At 41.9% G+C, this 12,858-nt stretch overlaps 1 protein-coding gene across 2 annotated transcripts in view; it reads right to left on the bottom strand.

Annotated features, from left to right (window-relative positions):
- SLC1A3 (solute carrier family 1 member 3) overlaps window positions 1-12,858 on the bottom strand; it is a 100,215-nt gene that overhangs the window by 14,536 nt on the left and 72,821 nt on the right. For both annotated transcript variants that reach the window (XM_049862470.1, XM_049862477.1), the window contains 2 exons: window positions 7,534-7,738; window positions 4,745-4,787 (listed from right to left, as the gene is read on the bottom strand). In XM_049862470.1, the coding sequence (XP_049718427.1) occupies window positions 4,745-4,787; window positions 7,534-7,738 (248 nt within the window). The remainder of the gene's footprint in view (window positions 1-4,744; window positions 4,788-7,533; window positions 7,739-12,858) is intronic.

Here is a 12,858-nt window from a genome sequence, read left to right as displayed (position 1 = left end):
TCATACTGTGGGATCATGGAGAAGTCACTCACTATCCTTTTCCTCATATTTTGCAACTGGGAAACAGAGATAACTGTGCTGTTCAGGCTCACAGGATTATCGTGACGATCAAATTAAACAGGAATATATGAAAACATTTTGTAAACTTTAAAGCACTATGCTAACATTGGCTAGTGGTGCTCGATGACAAAGCCCGACAGGAACTAGATTTAGTTGAAGATTTCAGTGAAGATTAAAAACCCCCAAAGAGTCTACAAGACATTCACGATATTATGTATTTTTTTAATTTTAATTTTATTGTGGTAAAAAACACGTAACAAAAAGTTTGCCACTTTAGCCATGTGAAGTGTGCAATTCAGCGACCTTAATTACTTTCACCGTGTTATGCTGCCATCACCACTATCCATTTCCAAATGTTTTTCATCACCCCAAACAGAAACTTAGCACCTCTTCAGCAATACCCCCCATCCCCTCCTCCCCTCAGCCCCTGGGAACCACTAATAAACTCTGTCTCTATGCGTTTGCCTATTCTACATACATTATTTTATTTAATTGGGATCATACAATATTTGTCCCTTTGTGTCTGATTTATTTCATTCAGCATTATGTTTTCATTCATATCATAACATGTATCAGAATTTCATTTCTCCTTATGGCTGAATAATATTCCATTGTATGTATATATCACATTTTGTTTTATCCATTCATCTGCTGGTGGACACTGAGTCGTTTCCACCTTTTGACTATTGTGCATAGTGCTACAATGAACATTGTTGCACACCTATCTGTTTGAGTCCCTGCTTTCAAGTCTCTTGGGTATGTACCTAGGAGTGGAATGGCTGTTGGCGCAGTAGATAAGCACTTGGCTACTAACCAAAAGGTCAGCAGTTCAAACCCACCAGCTGCTCTGCGGAAGAAAGACGTGTCAGTCTACTTCCATAAAGATTCACAACCTTGGAAACTCTAGGGGCAGTTCTACTCTGTCCTATAGGGTCACTATGAGTCAGAATCAACTCAGTGGCAACGGATTTGGTTTTTAGTTTTTATGGTTATTCTATGTCTAACTTTTTGAGGAAACACCAAACTGTTTTCCATACTGTCTGTACCGTTCTACATTGCCACCAGCAATGGACAAGGGTTCCAATTTCTCCGTGTTCTCTCTAATGCTTGTTAGCTTCCCTTTTTTCTGATAATAGCCATCCTATCATTGTTAAGAATAGGTGCCTAATTAACATTTGATGGTGAAAACCGACTTTCCTAAGTCCATAGAGGCATTTCTCTCCTTACTCATAAGATGGTCTTTCCCCCATCACTTCTGCATAGGTGCTCTAGACAGAAGATGTTCAGTTCACTAATGTGACCATATGAAACAGTTAAGTCCATCCCTCTATGATTTTAATTACAGCAGAAGAGTTCCTGGCTTTGATGGTGATGGTGGTAGAATATCAGAGAGAATAATAATGTATGAATGAATGTTGGCTGAATATAAGGTGACAGAGAAAAAATACATCTGTACATGAAATGCTGGATTATTTCTTTACTAATAGCAAGTGGGAGACTTTCTTGTCCATTGGGAAACAACTATTCCCAAACAAGGACACGGCCAGCTATCAAGGCTATGGATATGCCCCTGAACAATCAGAGGTAATTTCAAGCAAACAAATTGGTCCCTGCCCGTCTCCTATTCCAGTCAACTCTCAAATTCCCTTCATTCCATTGTGGGGAAGGGAGGGGACGCTATGCATGTTGTGGATTGTCCAGGGTGGATCTTCAACCCTGATCAACGTTTCCTATGCTTCCAACTCTTATTTTTACTTAGACATAGTTGGTAGCTGTAGTGGGTTGAATTGTTTCGCCCTAAGAGATCTGTTCAAGTCCTAACAGTACCCAAGAATGTGACTTTATTTGGAAATAGGGTCTTCGCAGATGTAGTCAAGTTAAGATGAGGTCCTACTGGATTATGGTGAGCCCTAAATCCAATGATAGGCATCTTTATGTTGTTGTTGTGTGCTGCCGAGTTGGTTCCAACTCATAGGGACCCTATAGTACAGAGGAGAACTGCCCAATAGGTTTCCAAGGCTGTAATTCTTTATAGGAGCAGACTGACAGTTCTTTTCTCTCATGGATTCGAACCATGGACCTTTTGGTTAGCAGCCAAGTGCTTAACCATTTTACCACCAGGGCTCCTTAGGAGAGAAAGGAAAGGGAGATTTGGATACAGAGACACACACAGGGAAGAAGGCCAGGTGGAGACAGAGGCAGAGATTGGAGTGACACGGCCATAAACCAAGGATTGCCGGGAGCCACCAGAATCTAGTAAGAGGCAAGGATGGATTCTTCTCTAGAGCTTCCTTCAAGGGGAGGCATGGCCCTGCCTACAGTTTGATTTTGGACTTCCAACCCCCAGAAGTGTGAGAGAATGTCTGTTGTTTTAAGCCACCCAGTGTGTGGTAATTTGATGTGCCAGAACTAGGAAACAAATAGAGTAGCCTACAGAGAAGTTGTAACCTCGTTTGCATTCTGACCTAAGCAAAAGAGATCTGGGAAGGGTACATTTGCTTTCCTTTCAAAATCCTGTAAACGCAATCCAAAGACATGAGTCAGCATTTTTCCCATGAGAAAGATCTGGGAATCAGCATTTTTGCTCTATCACCCAATGCCTCCTGACTCACTGGAATGGATCAGCCCCATGGTGCTGGGCTTGGCTAGTGGGATTGAAAGGGGTTTATTATTTATGGTCACAGATGTTTTTAAATTAAAAAGAGTCAGGTTTTTGGCTTCTTAAGCTTTTTTTTTTTTTTTTTTTTTTGTAAACAAAAGCTACTCCTTGAATTTGTGGTTTATATGTGTAAAATCCCGCTCCCCATGAGGTCAGGGTTTTGTTTGTCTTGCAGACCCTGAGCACTGGGTTAGGGAGTTCCAATGGAGTGAAATGACACCATCTGGAGAAATGCAGGAGTCCCTGAGTGGCACAACTGGTTAAGTGCTCTACTAATAACGGAAAGGTTGATGGTTTGAATCCACCCAGAGACACCTCAGAAGAAAGCCCTGGTGATCTGGTTCCAAAAGGTCGCAGCCCTATAAACCATGTGGGGTACAGTTCTACTCGGCACGCACGGGGTTTCCGTGAGTTGGAATCCACTTAGCAGCAACTTGCTTGGTTTATTGGTTTGGAGAAATGTTTGACAACTCTAATTTTTTTTCCCTTTTAGTACTTTGGGCAACAAAGCTTTTTCATTAAAGTGGCATTGGAAAAATTTTACTAATTTTATCCCTTAATAGTGAAATGTATTTGTATCCACAACCCAGACAGCCAAGAGTTGCTTGGCTATGGGGCTAAGAACTGGACCTCTCTATAGCCTCCAGGCGTCTCACCACCCTGGATATATACCTTTCTAGGAAGCAGAATTAAAAAAAAAAAAAAAACCCGTTGCCAATGAGTTGATTCTGACTCTTAGTGACCCTATTGGACAGAATAGGACTACCCCATTCGAACTGCCGACATTTTGGTTAGCAGCTGTAGCTCTTCATCACTATGCCATCAGGGTTTCCAAGGAAGCAGAACGGAGTAGTAGAAAAAAAGATAGAATTTGGAGTCAACACAATGGATTTGAATTCTGGGTCCTCCATTTACTACTTGTGAAATCTTGGGCCTGTTCCATAATCTGCCGGAGCTCTCAGATGAGTTGCCTTATCAGTGTGATACAGTTATACTCACCACATTTATATTTCTATACTCACCATGTTTATATTTATCATGTCAGATCATATAATATTAGTGCTGGGCACATAGCAGGCATTCAATAAATGATGATGCCATTCCTTTCTGATGCAGCTCCCCCTTTTAGAATACATAGGAGTCCCTGGGCGGTAAAAACGGTTAACAAAAAATGCTTGGCTGCTAACCATGAAGTTAGAGGTTTGAGTCAACCCAGAGGTGCCTCAGATGAGAGGCCTGGTAACTCACTTCTGAAAAATCGGCCACTGAAAACCCATGGAGCACAGTTCTACTCTGACTCACCGTAAGTCAGAGTCGACTTGACAGCAAGTGGCTACTGGTTTTAGGATACTTAACACCTTTAGTTGTCTTTTAAATCAAACCCAGAAACCTGAAGAATCTTCCTAAAATTCTTTAAAGTAAGTTGTAAATTTATCTTACATTGGAATTTGCTTGCTGAGTGGGCTTTTGTGGGGGGACAACAGCATAGGAGAGGATGGAGGGAGGGGTCTCCTGATTACCCTTCTTAACAATAACAGACCCTAAGGGCTATTTGTATGCAAGACACACAATGTCGAGCAACTAATAAGCCCCCAGTACAAGGTAAGAAAGGAGACCTGGTGGTGTGCAGTGGTTAAGCACTCAGCTGCTAACCAAAAGGTGGCTGGTTTGAACCCACCAGCTGCTCAGTGGGAGAAAGATGTGGCAGTCTGCTTCCTCAGAGAAACAGAAAACCCTGTGGGAAAACCTGGAAACCCCGTGAGGCAGTTCTACTCTGTCCTGTGGGGTCACTAGGAGTCAGAGTTGACTCGACGGTAATGGGTTTGGTTTTTTGGTTTTGGACAAGGAAAGAGCCACTCTCTCCTCTCAAAATAACCCAGACAACCTTAGTGCTTTCCATCTGGTTGGCAAGAATTGTTCCTTATTGCAAAGAAGGGGGAAGAAAAAGAGAGTCCTACCCTGTTTGGTGTGCTAAAGTTGCCAAAGAAGAATTTCAAGGTGAATTAGTGGCGGTAGAGTATTTACCTGTTTAAAGCAGGCTTCCACCAGATTTGGAGGGAACATGTTCCTGCAAAGAAAGCAATAGGCACTTGAAAAATGTCCCAAATAATAAGTTTGCTCCTTAAACACCATTTCAATGTGTCTAAGGTAAAGACTGCACTGAGTCAATGAAATGGAAGGATTTTGGTAGGTTTCATGACTTGAACTGGGACATACGGTCATCCCTAAGTGTGGCCCATATTTTTCAGGCAAGTCCCAAATTCAACTCATCTGTCCTCTTGTCAGATCATGTGATACTTGGTTCAGATATTATCTCATCAAAACTCTGCTCCTAGGGAGTATCAATGTGAGAACGGAAATGTCTTTCATCTTATGCATTCTGGTTAACTGAGATATTATTTAATTGTAGAAATTTTAGTATTTAATTTTCCATTTAGTAGGAACTGAGTGTTCTGAATCAAAATCATGGTTGAGTGTGGAATTTTGTTCTGTTCTGAATTCAAAGGCCTTCTGGGAAATGGGATATTGGCACTGAATTGTGGGAGCTTCTGAGACTGTCTGGTGACTCTTTGGGGTGATGGTGTACCATATTTGAATTTGAGGTCTATGTGGTACAGTTGGTCGCTTCCTCAGAGACTGTATCAGAGCAGTGTTTTAGTTCATTGAGGGGACAGGAGTAGAGGCACCTGCTGGTTGGTGAGTCTCTAACCAGCTGTGTGACCTTGGCTGTGTCACGGAAACCCTTTAGGTCTCAAATGACTCATCTGTTAGAGAGGAGACTGGATTAAACTATCATTAAGGCGCCATGATCGAAGATTGCAAGAGAAGAAAGTATGACCCAGGGCAGTTGAAGAGCCTAAGAGTCTATAAGCTGTGTGCTAGCAAAGTCATACTTGAAGGTTATAAACTATTGTGCCTTTCTTTCCACCACCTAGGCTACCCCGTTTCCTTTTGCTTTTCATCTATGCACTATGGGCTTGTTTCTGTAAAACTTGATAGAAACGTGCATTCAGGGGGTTCCAGGATAAATGCTGGAACCAAGGGGAATGGTGGGGAATACACTTGTCATTGGAGCAAGGTGGGGCAGAAACTCACATCCTCAAATGGGCCAACCAGCCTGGGGATGAGCATTAATTCAAACTTCCCGAGGGTAAAGTTTATGAAAAAAAGACAAAAAGTTTTAATTAACTATATGAAGTAAATAAAAACATAGCTATTGGGTGACATTCTGGTATGGAATAATGCTATAGGGTGTCTTATTACCTTCTGATCATTGTGACTAACTCCTTAAAAGGGGCTTTCAAGAGGAGACGCTATGGGGCTGGGGTGTGCTTACATACAGATGCTGTGGCGTCTACAGTGGAAATTGAAAGTTGCTGCTGAAAAACCCTTCTGTTCCCCAAATCTCTCTTGAATCTGCCTGCCACAGACCCATCCCTTGAGACACCATGTGCAATCAGGTCCCTAGGAGGAGTTTCCTTCAGTTGATCAAAGGGGAACCCTGTAGAGTAGGTTATAGTATCTAAAATTACTAGTTGTTTTGCAGGTAAATTGTAAAGAAGGAGAGGAAAGGACAGGCTCTGCGAAGCTACATGGTGGGGAACCCTAAGCAGGTGGGAAATCCAGAGGCCTGTGCTGGGATATCTTCTGTTTGCCGCTCTAGACCTGCCCTCCACCCTGCTCTCAGCCCTGGGATGCTGACCTCTGTGAGCTGTATGTAGTATGTTGATTCTCTTGCCTTTTGGCTCCTTGTTGGGGTTGTCTAGAGGGATGCACTGATAGATCACAGGTTAGGGGGAAAGAGAAGTTGATGCATATTTCTCCCAGTTTTCTCTTTGACAGGCTGTGACTTAGCAGCATCTCCCTTCCTCCAAGTTAGAGCTACAACTCCCACCCTGAGGCTCTCACCTCTGGTTACAGTCCTTCCTTGGCTCTGCTAATAGCTCCCTTCCTTTACCCCTTCAGTGCTAGGGATGGTAGCAAAATACTTGCTATTGCTGTTAGTGCCCTGGTGCCTCACTACATCTTGTACGTGCCCTTTACTCTGCTCCCACCTTTGCAAACCCTCTTCAATTATTCTTCTAAGTATGCAATCTGCTTCCTTCCAAGGCCCTGACTGATATAAGGGCAGGTGTAGAGAGAGAGCAAGCAGAAAGGTGCCAGGATCAAAGTTCGGCTTACTTCACAGTTCTATGTAAGACTGACCCTATTACCAAGACTATTTCAAATACTAGATAGACTCACTTGTAATCAACGGATGGCTTATATGTAAACAATGCTAAGGAAGTTGTCCTTTACCCTTTTATTATTGATTTGGCAAATCCCTTCTTCATAAATGTATCCAAGGAAAACCTTGGGACAGGTATGACCAGATGATCTCTAAGGTTTCTTCTGGATCTAAATTGTTGTGTATAATGGACGATGGTACAAATCACAAGTTTTAAATTAGAAGAGTCCAGTGAATAGGTCATACCTGAATAAAAATTAGCCTTGAGAAAAGTAGGTTAGGAATTATTAACATTCCAAGGTGAGCTGCAGAACTGAGAAGAGAACTGAGTGATCACATTCTGGATCTAAAAAACAGGAGTCTCAAAATCTGCATGCAGTCCTTGCTACACTTGTCTCTTTCACAAGAGATCAGAAAATAGATCCTTACACTTGTTTCTGTTAGAAAGAAGTGAAGATGGGGCCTTCATTTCAAGCCTGGCAAGGCTGGTTCAGTCAGACACCTCTTCCAGGGTTTAATTAACTCCCCAAGATAAGGGGTTCAGTAATCAAAATATACCTAAAGGGTCTGGCTTCCAAGGACGTACCTGATCAAGTCCAGGAAGGCGTCTGCAGCTGTCACTTGTACAATTTTGCCTTCTCTGTGCATGTTTTCCTTTGTGCCCTTCCCAGGATGGATGATGATAACAATGATTATGCCAATCACCACAGCAATGATGGTCGTAGTCATGTAATAGACTACAGCTCGCATTCCCATCTTCCCTGATGCCTTACTATCTAGGGCCGCCATTCCTGGTGAAGGCAAACAGAAGGAGATTTTCAGAAAGTCAGTCCAGGGAAATCTCCAGTGGAAGACAAAGGAATAACAGTTCCTTCTACACTCCTCTACCCTCATCTCACCCAGCAATGGGATTTGTACATGTTATGAGAACTTGGCCCCAGATTTAATTAGGGCATTGAAGAGAGTGAAGGGAAAAAGCCATAGAATGGCTTGGCATCACTTATGTCAGCAAATATGTGATCACCTCTTTTCTACTCAAAGAGTGGACTTCACATGGTCAAATAAAATCTGTTCGCTAAGTGTTGGAAAGTACAAATCAAATTCTGTCCTGGGTTACTACCAGTAGTGTGTGTGTGTTCATGTAAAGATACACTTAAAAAAATACATGGCAAAATAACCTAAGCTTACTTCAAGTTCAAGCACTGAAGTGATTCAACAAATTAATTGCCATTAAATTCTTTTGAAAGGGTTCTTATCATATATGTACTTGGGGGTCTTTTTTGACGTTTTTATGTAATTTAAGCCATTATTCCGATCACCTTCTGATCTATCTTCAATTTGCATTTAAAATAGACTTTGGGTTCTAAGGCCAAAGTCCTCAAAATAGCTTCTCTGCTGTTTTATTTCATCTCATCTAATCAAAATTTCTTAAAAAATTATTTTGGTGGGATCCTTCTCATCCTCATACTGCCTTCCTCTACCTGGTCCTAGGTCTGGAAGGCACCATCCCATGTTAAACATCCCTCTTGCCCTCATTTTCAGGACACCTTCAAAGTCTACCTCAAGCAGGGTGTCATCCTAGGTAAGGAAGAAGACATGGATTTTATAGTTTCCCTAACACATCCTGATGCCTTCCGAGCTGAAAGACAAGAGGAAATGACATGAAATCTCCAAAAGAGCAAATTGTCTATCACAATATGGGCTCTTCTGGTCATTAGCTGTGTCCTCACTTTTCCTCACTCTTTTTCCCCCTCAATCCTACTGAACACTAAAATCCAATTGTGTATAATCTAATCATAGTTAATTAGACTTTTTTTTTTTTTTTTTACTATTTGAAATCAAGTTTCTATAAATGTATTAAAAGATTATGCTGTAATTCAGTGATTGATACTAGGTTCAAATGGTGGTTGAATATTTAGGTAATTGCCCTGTTCACACAAATGTATCTAGAGTAAGTAAAGTTTTGAAAAAAATAGTCTCCATGATTGCCAGACAACTGGCTGGGTTTGCCCCCAAATCATGCAAAGCTATTAGCTTATGTAAGAATTAATGCTGTGACCGTCAATGTATAATTTCATTCATATGTGAACCATATCATTCATAATTCTTATAATAAGCACTTCTCGAACATCTGATATGTTCCTATTTTTAACAACCTCGAAGGCAGGTTACAAAACAAGTAATGTAACCCTCCAAGGTCTTGGCTAACGAGTAGAATGGAAAGGGGACTAGAACCCAGATCTTATGCAGCTAAATTTAGCTTGCTTTCTGCCATTGAGAAAACCAAATTGCAGTTTACACAAATTAGAAGGCCAGCTTTGGCTTTCATGCATGAACTAAACCTTTTTGTCCTTGCCCACTTGAAACCCAGTGCTAAATGCTATTACTGTGCCCCTCGTATCCATTTATTGGGATGGCGTCACTTCAACACTTCACCTACACTAAAAATGGGCTAACCCTTCTCAGCCAGTCTCCCATTCCCCCCTTTCATTCTCAGGTCTGAATCACATCTCGTAATAGCTTGGCTTTCCTGTTTTCGAAATGATTTCTCTCAGAAGGGCCCAGTCTCTTTCCCATCATTGCCTGAGCTCGTCACCACTGAAGCCTGTAATTCTTCCGCTGCGGCTGCCGACCCGGGGAGTGGTGTGAGCACAATAGGCCGGATGTCTCTGCTAGGGGGTACCAGGCAGCAGTATTTTCTTCCTCCGGGATGCTTTCTCTCCCTCTTGCCTTCTATTCTGTAGTGCTGTGCCGTTCTCACGCCAACTCTTCTCTGACGCTCCTGCCCACTATTCCCGACCTATAGCTATTCAAAGAGAGCACTAAGTGGTCCAGGCAGCGCACTAGAAACCAAGTGGCAAACAAAGGGTAAGGCATTTATCTCCCCCCTGCTCCCACGGGGAGGGAAATGGAGAGAAAGTTATCCCAGTACCCACCCAACAGGGTATCAGCTCTAGGAAACAAAGTGTATAGTTGTTGCTGTTTTTATAGTTTTAAAATGAAAGCCAGTATGGAAGTATTTTATCCATACTTTTTAATTCTGAAATAACTGAAGATTACCTTCAGAGCATTTTTAGCCATGAGTGGAGAAGGAAAATCTATTCAATGAGAGGCTCACCATCCTCTGCGTATCAGCCCTTTCCTTTGAGAAGAGAACAAAGCAACAGCCACCATTGTTTCAGCCAAGGAAGGAGGTGGAGTGTCTTTATTAACCAATTTTCCATGTATGTCCTTCCCCTAAAGTGATCTCGTAGTCCCACGTGGGGCTGCTTGCCTACCTCTGCCCCTGACACTCCAGTATCCTCATCCTCCCTCCTTCCAATGCCAATTACTTTCTTTTCTCAGATACAGTCCTGTGGAATGAAAAGAACCACTGGCCACAAGGCCACACACTATCATCAGGGGAATAGTATAGGTCAAAGGTGGACAACCTATTATACCCGGGGCTGGAAAGAGAATGGCCTTGGTTCTGGTGGGGATCCAGACAGTGGAGGAAGAACTCTGGAAGACAAATCCCTAGATCAGCGGGGTGCTGCTGTTCCTCTCCCTCACCCACACTCCATGACTTCCTCCTTTGCCCAACCTCATGAAATCCGAGAGAATAAACTTTACATCGGAGACGAAACACAAATGTCAGAGTGTCTGGGGCAAGGGTAAAGTACTAAATCATCTTGTAGAAAAGGGAGTTTTGGCAGGAACTGCTCTAAGTGTTTGAGAAGGGGGAAATTTGCACTGAGCCTTGTCACTTAAAAAATATGTGGAAGAAAAGGGCATTGGGACAATGGGGAGACAATGGGGAGATAGGAGTTCACTCGGGTGTGTGGGTAATGGTGAGAGTGTGTTAGAACAACCATGCATTCATCTCAATACATATTTGAGAAACACATTCCAGAGTAAGCAGTAAAGATAACAATCTTGATTGGTGTGTTTTTCTTCATTTGATCTGGGCAGAACTAAGCCAGCCCATTCAAGACATTCTGACATCTCTAATATGAAGACAACCTGCCATCAGAAGCAAGACCCTCTTGAAATGCAAATAATTGCTATGCAAGCACTATGATGATGCCTCCAGTTCTGATGGCATCCTTTGTGTATTTGCATATTTTGAGTTAACTTTTATACTGGTCCGTTGAATTTGCTCACCAAGTCCTACCTCTGGCCAATGACACATAGTCATTTAATTATATGACGACTTTATAATGTGGATATTGCTACCATTTTTATAGGTGAAGAAACAAGAGGCCCAGATAAGTTAAGTAGCTTGCCCAGTGTTGCACAGCTAATATATGGCACTGGCAGGAATTGAATTCACATCCTCAAGAGCAGCCCCTTTTCTACTATACTTCTCTTTACATGGACAACTAGGAGTCCTCCACATTTCATTTGCTTGTTATCCATACTGGCTTTCTGTAATTTTCTTGTATTTAAGGTCAATGTTGAGATGAGCCAGTGGCTTAAGGAAAACTCCGTGGAGGGATGAAATCGAAAAAAAGATCTGTCACATCCCTCAGTATTCCCTATTGTTGTTGTAAGCTGCTGTCGAGTCAGCACCTGACTCATGGAGACCCCCTGCACAACAGGATCAGACTGTTGTGATCCATAGGGTTTTTGTTGGCTGGTTTTTTGAAGTAGATTGTCAGGACTTTCTTCCTCATCTGTCTTAGTCTAGAAGTTCCACTGAAACTTGTTCAGCATCATAGCAACACGCAAGGCTCCACTGATAGATGGGTGGTGACTGTATATGAGGTGCACTGGCAGAGAATTTGAACCTGGGCCTCCTGCATGGAAGGCGAGCATTCTACCAATGAACTACCACTACAATCTGCTGATCCCAGTACCCAGTGCCATCAAGTTGATTCCGACTCATAGCAACACCACCTGCTGATAAATCCATGCAAATTCTTCACCATTCCTAGGAAAACAACCCAGGGCATGTTTCACTGGGGTGTGGAAGGCCATGGATACTCACTGGCTGGGAGCACTTGAGCTTTTTTTTCCTTTCTAAAAATCAACTAGTCAATAACGAGTCATCAATCAAGACCTCAATCAGTTGTTTCTGCAAACCTATTACTACACATTCATCAATAAATTACACATCTAAAGGAGACTGAACAAAATGTGTTCTGGAAGGTGAAAGATTAAAACTTGGCTTCAAATACTGGTATACTTCAGGTAGCAGTCACTTTGAAGAGAGAGAAAAGAGAAGACATTTTCTTGAAGCAAATGGGCAATTACCTCTTTAGTTATAAAGACAGTTTTTTGGTAATCAGTGTAGCACAACAAATATGCATGGCTTTTTTTTGGGGGGGGAAGGAGGAGTGTTTCATAAATACACGTATGAGACTCTAAGTTGGTATTGTAAATGAGATTTCTTTTGGTGTAATATTTGCTATGGCTTCTTCTTGAATAAATGAAATATATTATGTGTTCAGCCAGGTATTAAAGGATAATAATGTTGAGTTTCCAAGGCTCTATCATTTGCATGGATTTTATTTTGCTATCTATTGAACTTCTGAAAATCTGTGTCTTATACATTAACATGTCTCAGTATACTTCCTCCAAAAGTTGCTACGTAGTTTTTGCAAACTGAAATCTGAAGAAGAAGGCTCCTGTTATGAATTGTCTTTCCACTTATCCCCATGGTATTTCATTGTTCTTCCAAGGCCACTGGACCGAGCCATAAAGATTGGAAAAGGGGTAGTGGCAACTGCTGATTGAAGAATATTGTTCTGTTTCAGTTTTATTTCATTTCAGATGTACTCCTTCTCCACAATGCACTTCTCAAACGCGCATCTAATGAAAGCCGCCTGTTCCCAACCCTCCTAGAATTTCAAGATGGGCAAACTTACAGCAAGAAAATCAAGGATGAGTTCCAATATGTACCATATTCATCTGAATACAAGGGGATGAT

This window comes from Elephas maximus, chromosome 2, assembly GCF_024166365.1.
Source record: "Elephas maximus indicus isolate mEleMax1 chromosome 2, mEleMax1 primary haplotype, whole genome shotgun sequence".
NCBI classification, from domain to species: Eukaryota; Metazoa; Chordata; class Mammalia; order Proboscidea; family Elephantidae; genus Elephas; species Elephas maximus.
The sequence above is the reverse complement of the archived record's forward strand: the minus strand, read 5'-3'. Positions and strand labels throughout refer to the sequence as shown.